This window comes from Triturus cristatus, chromosome 4_1, assembly GCF_964204655.1.
Source record: "Triturus cristatus chromosome 4_1, aTriCri1.1, whole genome shotgun sequence".
Lineage (NCBI taxonomy): Eukaryota > Metazoa > Chordata > Amphibia > Caudata > Salamandridae > Triturus > Triturus cristatus.
Window position 1 is genome coordinate 917,281,262 of NC_140585.1, and position 15,982 is coordinate 917,297,243.

Sequence of the window (15,982 nt, forward strand, 5' to 3'; positions counted from 1 at the left end):
TACTAGAATTGGGATGGTTGACTTCTAATTTATTCTGGGCTGTTTACACTAGAACTTTGTCCAACATGGCAACAGTGGAAAGGACAACAGGCAAAGAAATGCCAAATGCAGAAGATGTGGAATCTAGGATTGTGACGATTTGATCAACATGCCCTGAAAAGGGCAGCATACTCATAAGGCAATATGAATGACCTCAAAATAGAAGCAGATGGAAGGTATGAATGGCATGAAACATGCAAAAGCATACATACGGAAGAGAGGACAGCACACGTTTAGTGAGAGTACTAAGTATACAAAAGTTATGTGCGCTGAGGATTTGCCAAACACTACTAGCTGTCCCTTTTAAAATGAGCATGAAGCCCATGAACAACACCTTTTGAGTTTGCGCCTGGCAGCATTAGAAGGCAAAATTCATCTCTAAACATCATATTGTTCTGCAATGGACTGGTGTGCGAAAGACGAGGACCCCATTTACAGTACAAGAGGCTGCCCTCCTAAACATTGTAAAATCTGGAGGAAATGGTAGAACTATCATGGTTAAGCGTGATGGATATAATGAATTATGATGTAGGTCTATGGGATGATTTTTACTATTGTGATTGCACTGAGTGGGGAGATGGCTTTTGCAGGGTCACCCCCACTTTTTGCCCATTAGGAACTGATGTAATGACTCCAGTGCCTGCTGATCAGGCCTTAGTGCATGTGTTCCGACTTTTAAATGTGTTTGCTTAATTGGTTTATACCAAACTAGTACAAGTTAACTTGCTTAAGGCCCTTGTAGTTTGTACCAGGGGTTCCCAGGGTGTCATGTGTTTGTTCCCTACAGGGCCGATTGTAGTTTTTCCCTATGTTAGCCTGACTGTGCATGACATAGGTGGCGTTCGATTTGCACACATTACTACATAATCATGTTTGCTTTTGTGCTACATTATATTTTCACACAGAACCTGCAGTTGTTTCCCCGTTCTATTCTTTCCTAGGATTTAGTCTGAAGAGCAGGCAAGGTCAAAGTGGGGCTTGAAAAATCCCCAAATTGGTACTAGTCCTGCAGGTCTAGTTCGTTGAAAAATCTCCTCGACCTAACAGCAACCTACTTGACCTCCGTCTCTGAATGCGGAGCAAATGTGACAAGATAACAAGATTTAAAGGCATCTTTATTGCTCATTAACTTTGTGAGCAATAAAAATGCCTTTAAATCTTGTTATCTTGTCACCTTTGCTCCTTTTTCAGAGACAGAGGACAAAAGTTAGCTTGTGTTCCTACTCGCCAGAAAGGGCGAGTAGGACCTAAAAACAGCTCGCCCTCGTTAAATTTAGTTCGCATATGCGAACGGTCGAGTGGATTTTTCGAGCCCTGAAAACAACAATGTCCCTTGTTATTATGTTCTGGTCAGGCACTCACACCCAGACACAACACAGAAATGCAGCTGTTGTTTATGAACATGTGAGCCTTGTTATATAGGTACGCACAGTAATGCAACTCAGAGAGAGATCGAGTTTTCCTGCGAGACGTTCACAGCTGTGTATGAGATGTAATACATTAATCTGTGTATGCTAAGGTAAGGGGTCTGCTACTAAACCCAGAGATCTTTGCTGTATAATCAGTGTTGCTCCTGTAGAAGGGGAGAAGGTTGGGGTATACTGTTTAATAATATGACAGGGATTTTTTATAATCTACAGTTTATTGACAATGCTAATGGTATTCTTGCTAGGCAGTTGTTTTCTTATTGTGGCACGTATACAGCATTTCAGAGCACGATAGTTTAAACAAACATTTCAAAGTTCCATTGAGTCTCTTTCATATCCGAGTGTGCGTGCGAAAGGGAGTGTCCTGTCACCGCAATGGTCGGGAGTGTTGTGTTCTGGGGTGTCAAGTCACTTGTGCCTTTGGTTACGAGTAGGAGGGCAAGAGAGACACTATAGCTAGTCAGACTCCAGCTCATGGCACTGAGGTGGTATGGTGACTCAGTCCCTCCCTGCAGATGTTCTATGGTTCCAATAATAGTTCTGTTCCTGAGCAGAATACCTGCAACGAGGGCTTGTAATTTAAGTGCCTCGTGGCCTATAGCATTGGTTGTGCCACCACCAGTGTTACAAGATAAAACATGACACACAGACAGCTTCTGCAGGATGGCAAGAGCAGTTTTAAACTGCTAACTCTAATGAGCAATTTAAAGAAATGGCAAATCCCAAACCTTCCCTTTTAGTACATACAAGTTAACCTTAAGGCAGGCCTAACGAACCCTAAGGAAGAGTGCTGTACATTAAAATGTAGGACATGTGTTAACATGACCAGACAATAAAAACATCACATTACAGTAGAAAGGCTAGTAGCCCCATTGACGAGTACAGGTTACAGACTGAAACTCAGCTGTGTGAACTCCTGAATGGGACTACTAGTTACTTCAAGGTATCAGAAGAACTGTTACATTCAATCTGACTCAAGTCGAATTTAATGCAACTTTTGCACAAATGTCAACTTAAAAAAAGTTGCTACTTTGAAGCCCAATGTTTTCTACTGATCCTTTACGGTTGCATACAAGCGGGTGTCCTCAAGATCGTCTTCTGTCGTCCTGGGGAATGGTGTGGACGGCTCTCTGGAAACAACACAATGTGTAGGAAGCTATCTCTGTATATACTATACCAAAGTAAAATATAGTGTGCACAGAGTCGAATGGATCCCCAGAGAGACAGCAGAAGCTAAAGTAGATAGCACCTTACTCTCTTTTGTGGTAGTGTGGTTGAGCAGTCAGGCTTATTGGAGGGTAGTGTTCAGCATTTGTTGTACACACTCAGGCAAGAAATTATGTCACACACTCAAAGACTGAATCCAGACCAATTGCCTGTATACAAAGTTGTTACTTTATTATTTTTTATTTCTAGAACCAAGACTAGCAGGTAGCGAATATGCTACTTACCAGTATGCATCTGTTCTTGGCATGTAGGGCTGCTGACATTCATATCTGTGCATAGATCGCCGCCTAGTGTTGGGTCCGGATGATTGCACATTGTTGTCCTGGAAGAGTCTAAGTATCACGAGATAGGTGGCTCCTCCCCTGGACTACAGTGCGCATGGGCATCCTCTCCATCCTCAGATTGTTTTTCGCCATTGTGGCAGTGATGGAGTAGATACAGTAAGTGATGACCATGCTATACAGTAATTCTGAGTGCTGCAGCTGCTACAGGCGCCGGGGAGGAGGGTGGGCGATATGAATGTCAGCAGCCCTACATGCCAAGAACAGATGCATACTGGTAAGTAGCATATTCGGTTCGAGGCATGTGGGCTGCTGAATTCATATCTGTGCATAGAATATATAGCAGTCCCTCGATTAGCGGCGGCTGCCCGTGCCAGCTGCAGCAGTCTGCAAAAGAGTCTTGAGAACAGCCTGTCCCACAGCTGCCTGCTGTTTTGAGTGTACATCTACACAGTAGTGTTTGGTAAATGTATGTATAGTGGACCATGTGGCTGCTCTACATATTGCTTCTAACGGAATGTTTCCCAGGAACGCCATGGACGCCCCTAACTTTCGTGTTGAGTGGGCTCTCGGAGGAATAGTTAACGTGCGTTTAGCTTTTTCGTAACAAATTTGAATACATTTAACTATCCATCTGGCTATCCCTGCTTTGGAAATGGCGTTGCCCTTATGTTGTGGAGAAAAAGCAACAAATAGTTGTTTTGTGTTCCTGAAATCCTTGGTCCTGTCTATATAGTACATGAGGGCTCTCTTTACGTCCAGTGTATGGAGCATTCTCTCTGCGACAGTTTCCGGATTTTGAAAGAAAACAGGCAGTTCAATAGTTTGATTCATGTGGAACTGTGATATTACTTTAGGCATGAAGGTGGGGTTGGTACGTAGTACAACTCTGTTCGCATGAACCTGTATGAATGGCTCTTGAATGGTTCGTGCTTGGAGTTCACTAACGCGTCTCAGCGAAGTGATTGCCACCAGGAAGGCTACTTTCCAGGTGAGGAATTGAATCTCACATGAACGTAGAGGTTCAAAAGGTGGACCCATCAATATGGTGAGGACCACATTTAGGTTCCACACCAGCGCCGGTGGGTGCCGTGGAGGAATTACTCGTTTAAATCCCTCCAAGAATGCTTTGATGGCAGGCACTCTGAATAATGAGAGGTGTTGCCTGTTTTGAAGATAGGCTGCTATTGCGGTGAGATGTATGCGTATGGAACTATATGCTAGACTGCATTGGTATAAGTGTAGCAGGTAACAGATGATATTCTGAGTAGATGCATCTAGCGGGTTGATGTCATTGTGTTGACAGTAGATGACAAACCTTTTCCATTTCGCCGCATAGCAAGCTCTGGTGGTGGGTCTCCTGGCCTCTTTGATGATGTTCATACATTCTGGAGGCAGGTTTAAGTATCCAAACTCTAAGACTTCAGGAGCCAGATCGCCAGGTGCAGCTGTTGCGGATCTGGGTGCTGAATTGCGCCATGGTTCTGCGTTAAAAGTTTGGGCGTTAGTCGCAGCGTTTGATGTGGCACCACGGAAAGTTCTAGAAACGTGGTGTACCATGGTTGGCGTGCCCACGTTGGAGCAACCAGGATGAGTGTCATTGAGTGTTGCCTCAGTTTGCGTGCCACTAGTGGTATTAATGGCGCTGGGGGAAAAGCGTACGCAAATCTGCCTGACCAGTTCATCCATATCGCATTGCCCTGCGACTGTGGATGTGGGAACCTGGCGGCAAAGCTTTGGCATTTTGCGTTTTCCTTTGTGGCGAATAGGTCTATTTCTGGATGACCCCACTTTCGTAAGAACGGTTGGAGTACTGATGTATGTAGCTCCCACTCGTGCATTTGGTGGCTGTGTCTGCTGAGCAGATCTGCCATCTGGTTGTCCTTGCCCGGGAGGTGTTCCGCAATGAGGAACATGTTCCTTTGAATGGCCCACTTCCACATGCTCCGAGCCAGATGAGACAACTGCGGAGAGTGTGTTCCTCCCTGCTTCTGAATGTAGTACATGGCAGTCATGTTGTCCGTCCGGATCAACACGACTTTGTTGCACAAGTGTACTTTGAACGCCTTCATGGCTAGGAAGATTGGCATCAGTTCCAGAAGGTTGATGTGCATCTTTTTCTGCTGTGTCGTCCATAGTCCCTGCACTGTATAATTGAGTACATGAGCTCCCCATCCCTGGAGAGACGCGTCCGCCGTCAGTATTATTTGTGGAACAGGCTCTTGGAACGGTCGGCCCTTGCAAAGGTTTTGTGGATTCCACCAATGCAGAGAGTTGTATGCCCGACCGCTCACCAACACTAGGTCTTTTAACTGTCCTTGAGCCTGATTCCATTGACGTGCTAAGCACTCTTGAAGCGGGCGCATATGTAGTCTCGCGTGCGGGACTATGAAGATGCAGGAGGCCATCATGCCTATCAACTGCATGAACACTCGCGCTGGAAGGGAGTGTTGCGGTCTGAACTTTTTAATTAGCAACTGTATGCTGTTGATTCTCACTAAGGTTGGCTGAGCTGTGGCTGCCAGAGTGTCTATGGTCGCGCCTAGGTACTGTTGTACGTGGGCTGGTTGAAGGTGTGATTTGGGATAATTTAGTGAGAATCCCAGACTGTGAAGAAGGTGAATTGTGTGGGACATGTGGCTGGCGCATTGCTGGGCTGACTTTGCCTGAACAAGCCAGTCGTCCAGGTAAGGGAAGACGTGAATATGTTGTCCTCGCAAGTGAGCAGCCACCGTCGCTAGGCACTTGGTAAAGACCCTGGGAGCTGTCGTTACTCCGAAAGGGAGTACCTTGAACTGATAATGTTGATTTTGAATAGTGAACCTGAGATATTTTCTGTCGGATGGGTGTATGGGAACGTGGAAATACGCATCCTGTAAGTCTAGTGTTGCTAGGAAGTCTCCCTGACTGAGTAACGGCAGAACCTGCTGGAGGGTGATCATATGAAAATGTTCCGACAGAATGTACATGTTGAGAGGTCTTAGGTCCAGTATAGGCCTGAGAGAGCCGTCCTTTTTGGGGATTAAGAAGTACAGAGAGTACACCCCTAAGCCGTGCTGCTGGATAGGCACGGGCTCTATGGCTCCTTTTTGCAGCATACTCAGTACTTCCTGCTGCAATAATGTCAAGTGCTCTGCAGACATAGGACGTCGTCTTGGTGGTATGTTGGGTGGAATGGATGTTAATTCTAGACAATAACCGTACTGGACAATGTCTAAGACCCACCTGTCTGTGGTGATGGAACTCCAGACTGGCAGGAACTGTTGTAATCTCCCCCCCGACCGGTGTTATATGGACGGGGGGCAGTGACAAGATGTCACTGTTTGTTATTGGCAGAGGATCTGGTATTGTTGTTTCCTTTGCCTCTGCCCTTGGCGCTGGAGCCACGGTATCCTCCCCTATTGTTTTTATTATAAGAACTTTGGGACCCTCCTTTATTGTACTGCTGCTGGGAGCCCTGACCTCTAGCTGCTCCTGAACTTCTGGGGCGACGAAAGGAGCCACTACGAAACTGCTGGGATTGTAGAGCCCCTATAGATTTAGCAGTCTCAGTGTCTTTTTTAATCTTTGAGTGTGGTGTCAACTTCAGGGCCAAATAAGAAGTCTGGGTTGACTGACTGATGCAAGATATTTGTTTGAATGTCTGGTTTAAAGCCCGATATTCTTAACCATGCATGTCTCCGTAACATCACACTAGTGTTGATGGCCCTGGCTGCTGTGTCTGCTGCATCCAGTGCGCATTTGATGGACGCATTGGTAACGAGTTGCCCCTCTCTAATGAGGAGCTCCGCCCCCTCCTTGTACTCATCTGGTAGGTGTTGTATTAGGGGTTCCAGTGTATCGTAGTGGGACCTGTTGTACCTGGCTAGAAGTGCCTGGGTGTTGGCAATGCGCCAGATGTTTGAGGCTTGAGCTGCCACCAGTTTCCCAGAGTTTTCGAACACCTTGGACTCTTTGTCCGGAGGAGGAGCATCACCAGTAGTTTGAGAGTTCGCTCTTTTGCGGGCGTTAGAAACAACCAGAGAGTCCAATGGCAATTGACCCTTAATGTACGTAGGGTCTCCTGGGGCTGGTCTATACTTTTTCTCAATCCTGGGGTTTAACACTCGTGTTCTTGTTGGCTCCTTAAAGATGTCCTTAGCATGTTTAAGAACGCCTTTTAGCATCGGTAGTGTTTTAACCGTTGTCTCTGATGTGGAGAACGTGTCCACTAAGAAATCCTCTTCAACAGAGTCTGAATGAAGTTCAACCCCGTGATTGGCAGCCGCCCGTTCAATGAGGGCGTTAAAAGCAGCAGTGTCCTCAGCAGGGGATGGTTTTATTTTGTAGATAGGGGTGTCAGGAGCATTGTGGATGTCACCTGGGTCATGTGGGTCTCCCCAGGATTGATCCTGGTCCTGTGGTTCATCCTGGTCATGATGTAGAGGATAAGTGGTATCCTCATAATAGGTGTCACCTGCATCCGTCTCCGAAGGTGTTGGAGAAAAATCAAGTGAGTGGTGAGTATAAGTTTGATAATGTTCCACAGGCAGTGGAGTGGAGCCGGAATCCATCTTCTTCTTGAGCGGGATTTTATAGGACTCTAAAGTGTTCACCGGGACAATTTTTCTCTTCCAAAACACCAGTTTACCGGTTTCGAGGTCGATGACCCGTTCCTGTGAGTCGTCGACAGGTGGATCTGGGCTGTAGGCGTTCGCGCCCCAACTTTGGTTGTTAAAGGCATCCGCGGCTTCGGGGGACCGAGGGCCTTCTTGTGTTTCTCGGCGCCGAAAACCCCGTGTGTTTCCTCGGCACCGACAGTGCCTTTAGGCTGTTCGGTTCCGATGTCCTTCTTTTGTGTTTGCGGATGTGAAGGGTTGGAAGCCTTCGATCTGACGAGGACGAGTTGCACTTTTAGTTTCGGTTTCACCTGTGCAGCTTTCAGTTTCGATTTTGAGAGATCGACTCGAGAGGTTTTACAAAGTTTCGGCTTGTTGGAAATGTTCGAAGCTGAGCCCGGAGGCGGGGCTGTAGAACGCAGTGACTGGTCTTGGGTGAGGCCCGCAGGCGACCCCGCGACCCGAGCCATATGGACATTCTGTCCCTGGGCCTCCGTATCGACGGATTGGCCTAGCTCCTCGCCTGAGCTATCTTCTTCGGCCCCAAGGGCCCGATTGTCGTCTCCTACCTCGTCGCCGACTTCTTCGTCCTGGAATATCCCCTCGTCTTCGGCTTCATAGTTGGAGTCAGGTTCCGAAGCAGAATCAGATTCCACTTCCTCGACGCTCTCGACATCTTCATCCTCGGTCCCGAATATGTCTACCGGGGTAGGCGCAGATTTGTTGGCCTCCAAGCGAGCTGCACGTCGATTCCGAAGTGACTTCTTTGACCGGAATCGGGCGCAGGCCATACACTTGGATTCATCGTGATCCGGTGATAAACATTTGTTACACACCAGGTGGACGTCGATGTGGGGATATTTGGCGTGACATAGAGGACATCTCTTGAAGGGAGTCCTCGATTCCATGTTCGATCGTTGATTGAAGTTCGGTCCGAACTCGATCCGATGAGGTGAAAGAAGAAAGTTATCGATACCGAACGCGAACGATACCGACGAAGTCTAAATATAGTTTTCCTAACTTGAGCTAAGATAAGCACATCCGAACCCAATGGCGGAAAAAAACAATCTGAGGATGGAGAGGATGCCCATGCGCACTGTAGTCCAGGGGAGGAGCCACCTATCTCGTGATACTTCGAAGACTCTTCCAGGACAACAATGTGCAATCATCCGGACCAAACACTAGGCGGCGATCTATGCACAGATATGAATTCAGCAGCCCACATGCCTCGATATACTTTCAATACAATGATATTTTGCAAAATAGAGTGTGTACTGGTTTTGTAGAACCATACAAGTTACTTTGTAGTTGAAGAAATAGGTTGTAAGCTAGTATACTTGAAATTAATTTTGATTACTTTTCAGTTACTTTCCTAGTTTGGCATTAAACACACGCCTAACACAGTTTAAACATTACAGTACAGCAGGCTAACGCTTGTAAAGACGCTAAGTTACCTTTGTTGAACTACAAGACAGTTCAACAAAGAATATATTTCAGAGAAAACCCTCCATACAATCTTATGGAGGAAAACGAAGTGCTAGGTTTGCAGATAAGTAAACGGTTTTGTTAAATGAGTTTTAGGAGGTAGAACCATGGTTCAGGTTGGCACTCAAGGTGCACTATCAGTGGTACTAGGGTGGCCGGGTGCAGAGTCCAAAGTTAGCCAATGGGGCAAGGCGGAACCTTGGTTGGGGGCTGCTCACGAGCAGGCCACTCGGTCTTGGGAGGGAAAGCTCCTGAGGTTAAGGTGAGGGCAAAGGGGTCCCAGGTCAGCGCAAAGTCCACACCACCAGTGGCGCAGGGGCGGCCGGTTGCAGGGTGCTTAGGAGGTGTTGGGAGCCCAATGCTTTCCTATGGAGGTTGCCAATCGAGGAAAAGGAATGCAGTCTGGGGCCAGAACACTGGACGAAGGGAACCAACGACTGGACGAAGTTGAAGAGTTGCTGGACACCATTGGTTGGGCACCTCACAACTCAGGGGCTGCGGGTGCAGGGGCGTTTTTACATGTCGGGTTCTTCTCACTGGTTTCGGTCAAGGGGACCCTTAAAGATGAGCCTGCAGAAGTCGAGGAGAGGGTCAGAGGAAATCACCCAACACCGGATCCCAGGTCAGGATCACCAGGAGGACCTCGCTGGGGTGTTGGGCCACTCGGACTCGGGCGTGGGTGTCCGGTGGAGAGGACCTACGGTTCCAGCTGGATTCTGAAGTCCTAGCTTGGGTTGCTGTTGGACAAATCTGGTGTCTACAGGAGACAAGTGTCTTTTGGGAAGGCAGGGCAGGTCCCTGGGGTTCTTGGAGACTGATGGCTGCAGGACATGCCGGTTTCAGCTTGCAGGGGATCCGAAGTAGGTGACACGCCGGTAGGGCTGGGGCCAAAGCCTTTGTCATCATCCTCTTCTTCTGCAGCACGGCTGTTCGGTCCTCCTCCTTGTCGAGTCTAGGTTCAGGGCTGCCCCCTAAATACTGTATTTAGGGTCGTTTTAGGGGTCTCAAGGTAGTAGCCAATGGGCTACTGTCCTCATGGTGACTTCACCCTTAGGATGCTAACCCCACGTGGGGGGTTGGGCACCATCTCTGCCCCTGATTGAAAGGGGCCAGCCATCAGCAAGATGGCGGCGATGAAGGGTGGACTTCGCCTTGCCTCCCCCACCTGAGGGGTACAGTTGGCAGAGGTGGGCACACTTTCGGAGCTGGTCTACTTTTTCCCCGCCTGTCTTCCAGCAGAAAAGGGTGTGTGACAGGAAGGGGGCCTGCTCTGGTAGTAGGAGAGGCTGGGCGTCGCTTTGCAAAGGTGGCAAGGCCTTTGAAGCTCCCCTGCCACAGATGGCTCTTCCTGACCTGAGTAGGTGTGAACACCTCTGCCCAGGAAAGGCTTTGTTTCTGGGCCAGGGAACAAAGGTTCCTACCCCAGGGGTCCACAAACTTGTCTCGTGGTGGAAGGCTGGTGGTAACTAGTCAGAAACCCACCAGAGGCTGGTTTGGTTCAGGGCTTCCCTCTAGAAGGAACCCCTGACTGCAGGGAACAATAACTCGGACACTGGGATCAATGCAGGTTTATTATTCTGAGATGTTTGATACCAAACATCCCAGGATTCAGTGAAGCCATCATGGTGCTAGGAAATTAGTAAAGACCAATTTCCAGGCCATATACTCAGGATGGCTTTACTGGGTGCTTATAATATCCAAGAATGACCGTATATATTATAGGGGCCTTCTACTCATTCTGATAGGCCCTTACATGAGACATAGTGCACCATACCTTAATAGTGACTTACCGATTTCTCTTGCAGTGCTGGGCAGATATGGCACACAGGGATGTGTGCCGTGTCCACTCTTCACTTTTAGATACACCAAAACAGACAAGCTGCAATGGCAGAGGTGCCGGTTTGTGGTGAGATGGCCCTGAGAGTGGCATAATACATGCTGCAGCCCTCAGAGGCCTTTCCCTGGTTACCAATGCTCTTGGTACCATAGGTACCCCTTACAAGGGACGTATAGGTAGGTCAGAGTTGTGCCAATTCAGGAAACAATTATACCGATATGTGATAAGAACACAGGCCCAGGGAACCTGATTTGCAGGGACCCAGGCCGCACTCAGTCAAATTGCATCAGGCATCTGGCAAAAAAAGTTAGAGGCAACCATGCAGAAAGGGCACTTTCCTACACAATGGATCTATCAAGACAGGGGGTGTAACCTTGGCTTGTCAGCAAGGCCAAACAGGATGTGAGCCCAAAAGCAGAGCTTCGAAGGTAGCTGCTCTTTTGTTTTAGCAGACAGGCTGGCATCTTGGACATAGAAGGAGAAGCAGTTGCCAAATAGTTCAGTTTTTCAAGGGGGTTGTAGGCCCCAGGTAGCCATACATCTGAGATGGGTTAGGGAGCTCCACACACCAAGAGAATAGTTCTGCCATGTTGAGAGTGGGCAGATAAGTGCCCCCAGGCGAAAGCTAGTGTTGCATTTCACAGGAAGTTGTCATCAGGCAGGAAGGACCTTGTTGCCTGATTGGGTAGTAAGCCACCCCGTCCTCCTGAGCTTGCAGGTGGCACCCAGACCTCAGATCACATCTGTACTGGAGACAGGACCGAAGAAGGGCTGCTGTGCTATTCCCTGGACCCAGCATAGACAGGCTGCACAAAAGACCCTGGACCCAGCACAGACAGGATGCACCAAAGCCTGTACTGCACCTGCTTCACACTGGGTCAGACAAAGGACTCTGCCTGTGGTCCCGCTCGAGAAAAAGTCGTCCCTAATACCCCAACAGAGAAGGCGACTCAAGTCAGTTGGCTGGCTTCCTGTTACAGCCACAGGGCCATAAAAGACAAAGAAGCCTGCCACGGTGAGTTGGTAGCCAAGAACGCTTGATCGCCGCTGAAGCGCAGCCTTGGAGAGAGAATCCTGGCCCCCAAACATTGCAACGTCTGCTAGACCCAGGAGAGATGTTGGAGTGTAGTTTGGTCACCCAGCAAGAAAGTTACTGCCAGTTAAAGGGAACCATAGGTTTTGCTGTAACCAGAGGCCAGTAGAAACGTTTTTGTCTGGACTTCACCTGTATTTCAAAGGACATCGGACCCTGTGTCCAAAGTCGTCCCACCAAGTTTGTGGACAGAGGGGTGGCCCCAGGAAGACCCCGAACACCGGCTCAACATTCCTAGCAGCCTAAAATATCTTCTGCAACCTTTGCATCAGGACCACTCCACTGATGTCTATGGCCTTTTGCCAATAAAGCCTGTAACTGGACTGGAGACTACTCTGACTGCAAGTTAATTGTTCAACTGGACCTTATTTGTCCCGGTGAGTGGCACTCTGCCGGAACTGATCGCCGCAAGAATGTCTACAGCCATTTTCAAGTTGTTGTGGCCAATCCTAACACGGAGTCGCAGATTACAATGACTTATTGCGCTAAGCCACACTTCTATTGATCCCACCAAAATTCAAGAAGGAAAGAACGTTCAAACCTGCTTTCTCCGGTCTGGCACCCAGAATTTGGAACACTCTTCCTTAGGAGATGAGAGCCAATCCCTCCACGGCCTATTTAAAGAAACGGGCCAAATCGTTTTTCCTGAGAGTTCATTAACTGCATCATCGTGCTCTTTTTTACATGTTCCCTTGCTGACAGACATCTCTCCCAACTTATTGTTCTCCATTTATTTTAGGTTTGGTTAATTGTTATTTTTCCCGAGGGCCCTCGTCCATCAGGGTTGTTAATTATTGTACTATGTTGGGTCAAGTTCACTTTTGCTTGCTTTGCTAAATGTTACAGGGTTCATGTTACACCCTAGGAGAAATGGATCTAGTGTGGCCCACTACCAGGTCCCTGATCTTTGACTGTGTACTCCTTATGTTGCCACTTTACGGACTTCTTCTGTATGAAGTTTTAATCATGTCTTCGCCGTCAAGTTCACTTTTGCTTGTTTTACTAATTGTTACAGGAAATACTTTACGCCCTAGGAGAAATGGATCTAATGTGGCCCACTACCAGGTCCCTGATCTTGACTGTGTACTCCTTGTGATGTCACTTTACTGACTTCTATTGTATGAAGTTTATTCATGCTTTCGCCGTACGTAAAGCGCTCTGATACCCGCAAGGGTCATGTTCGCGCTCTATAAAACTTTCTAAATAAATAATAAATACGTGAGACTGGGATTTATTGTTTCTTTAAAAACTCATATATCCGGAATCCTCCGATGAGGTGTCTAATGATAAAAATAAAACCTATTTTTAAACATTATTTTCTGATTAATATTGTGTTGCATTTTCTTCTCATTCAACTGTTTTAGCACTTCTAAAGGCTTTATATGTGTTCCTTTCTAAATTCCAACTGCTCTGAGCCACAGCTACACAGGACTGAGCTATGGTCTTACAAACTGGACTAGATACGAAATTGACTTTATTACACAGTGAGTTTGCACAACTACACCATTTAATTAACTAATTTTCCTCACACACACCATGTGATATAAAAGATTTACCGAAATCAAAACAATTTGGTTAAAAAACAAAATACATATATTCTTACCCGAGCCTTTCCTTGCTCTCCTCTGGTGTTAACTGGTCAAATGTTTTGGCATCGTCAGCTCCCAAGAAAGCATCATGATCGTAATCAAAGTTCTGCTCATCATCATGTACCTTATCACTAAGTTGAGGGTCGTGGTGAACCCGCTCCTTCTTGTCTGTTGGCTTGCTCAAAGCACAGAATGTGCAGAATGAAAGGCACAGGAGGAAGTGGCGCACATCCATGGCTGAGGTGTACCTTGAAAAAGAAAGAGGTCCAGTTAGTAAACAGCCTACTGCTGTATCCCATACTCGTCATCTTGTGCGAAAGTGACATACCAAAGGCTCTAGTTCAATTAAATCACTTCCACTGCTTGATTCATTATGAACTTTGCAAGACAATGTAATAAAATACTTGTCTTTAAACATGAGACGTTGTGAGAGTCACGGTCATATCTTGAAACTCTGAAAAGATTCACCCTCACCAGCTAACAAACCACACCCAATGGTTGGAACCACCAGGCAGCGAAATGGCAACAAATCCCGTTTCATTCTCGATGGTCAGTGAGAAAACCATAAATGGCAGATTAGGGCTCTGATGTCAGTCCACTGACACTACCAATCTCCTAAGAACAGCTAAGATTTCTGCAAGCAAAATCAAATGTAGTACTACTCTTAAAACTGGTCTTCTCCCACTAGCAGAGTCAAGAAAAGACAGTAAAAGAACTTGTAGCATGACAGCTGTGTGTGCTTGCCCATCTAGGAGCACCGTCCATTTTCAAAGACATCTGGCAGAACTTTCATTGAGTACAAGCTACAGAAGCACTGGGGCAAAAAACAATCGATGCACTCAAGTTTAACCTGAAAGATAGAAGCCAAACTGTAAGGTTTGTTCTCAATTTATGGCAACGTTTCCCATTGTTCGGCTTGGAGCCCTAGAGCAGATACACTGATTGAAAGAATTGCTGCATCTTCGTTCAAGAACATTTGTACGCTCAGCATGTATACCTACATGCAATGATGGACCTCATAATGTGATTGTGCAGGTTCACCTATAAATGGTTACATATGTTCAATAGTGCAGCTACAGCCTGAAAAATCAGTTAACTTAGTCAATTTGTTTTTCAGCATTCTAAGAGGCAGTCCTACCAACAGAGAACATAAATAGAGCTTTTGGTCAGAGGTGTGCCTCAACTTCCATTTCACCATGCCCAATAGCACTAAAATCCTAATGAAAACCCTACTACCAGCCAACAGGTGCACTTACATAGCATTGACATTAGTCAGGTATTCAAACAGGCCAACAAAGAACACAATACAGTTCTTTTATAGAGTCCCTTTTTTAAAAAAATACATCCATAAATCAGTGAACATGTTAAAAGCATTACTCTCAATTAAAACGGTTCAGCATGCCCACTCTGTAGCTTCCATATTTTGACTGGTAGAGACTGTAGTCACATTCTATCAGTGTTTGAAATGGAAGCGTAAAAGTGCATACACTAACTATCCCAGAGTACAGACCTGCCTCTGGGAAGTGCCTGCACCCTTCCAATAAAATTTTTTTTTTTTTAAATAAATCACACTCACTGAAGAGTGCAGGTACTCTCGCTTTAAAATTAAAGGAGGTGAAGGTACTCAGAATCTGAAAGTACCTGCCACCTTAAAACACTGACTCCAAACCCTTTCTACTGTAAAGAAGGAAGGATCCTCAGTCCGTGATTTTATCTTAATTTTCTGGCTATCACAGATACGACTAAGACATCAATCATACAACATTCCTATTTTAACACTAGGAAGAGAGTCTGGAAAGGTCTGCATAGAATTCTGGTCAGGGGCTGACCTTCTGAACTGAATTAACAGGCATCAAAGCAACTGGTAGATGCACACTTGAGGCTACCACATTCGCAACAGAAGCGCCGTAGTGTAAGTGAACACAAAAAAGCAAACCTACTAACATCCTGATGAAGGGCAAATGAAAAAAGCAAAGGCAAAAACGAGGCGACATTATCAAGTAGGCACGATACAAGGAAACGTAACAAGTCAGGTTTTTTAGTATCTGAACAATGCAAAATAATTAACCTTGTAACAAAATAATAGCATTCTATTTGCAAATTACCACAAACTCAACAGAAGCACAAGTCACTTGTGTAATATTTCACATCTGTCCCGTTTTCAAGAAATTAAAATTAAGAATATTTTGTGAAATATAATGATAATGGAATACACTGCAAGGATCATTTTTTCCCCCCAGTAATTAGTTATACACCCACCCCACCTTAACCATCGGCTAGCGAGGCATTCAACATTGATTCACAAGTTTTACAACAAACAAAGATGAATGAAACTCCTACATCCCCATTTCCCTTTGCCCTCTCACTTTTTCCACAACATAGCAGTTTCTCATGTCACTAACGTAA

At 46.3% G+C, this 15,982-nt stretch overlaps 1 protein-coding gene across 4 annotated transcripts in view; it reads right to left on the reverse strand.

The window, feature by feature from the left end:
* CALU (calumenin) overlaps positions 1-15,982 on the reverse strand; it is an 83,546-nt gene that overhangs the window by 43,154 nt on the left and 24,410 nt on the right. For all 4 annotated transcript variants that reach the window (XM_085653717.1, XM_085653716.1, XM_085653719.1 and 1 more), the window contains exon 2: positions 13,591-13,824. In XM_085653717.1, coding sequence (XP_085509843.1) covers positions 13,591-13,811 — 221 coding nt within the window. In that variant the 5' untranslated portion in view covers positions 13,812-13,824. The remainder of the gene's footprint in view (positions 1-13,590; positions 13,825-15,982) is intronic.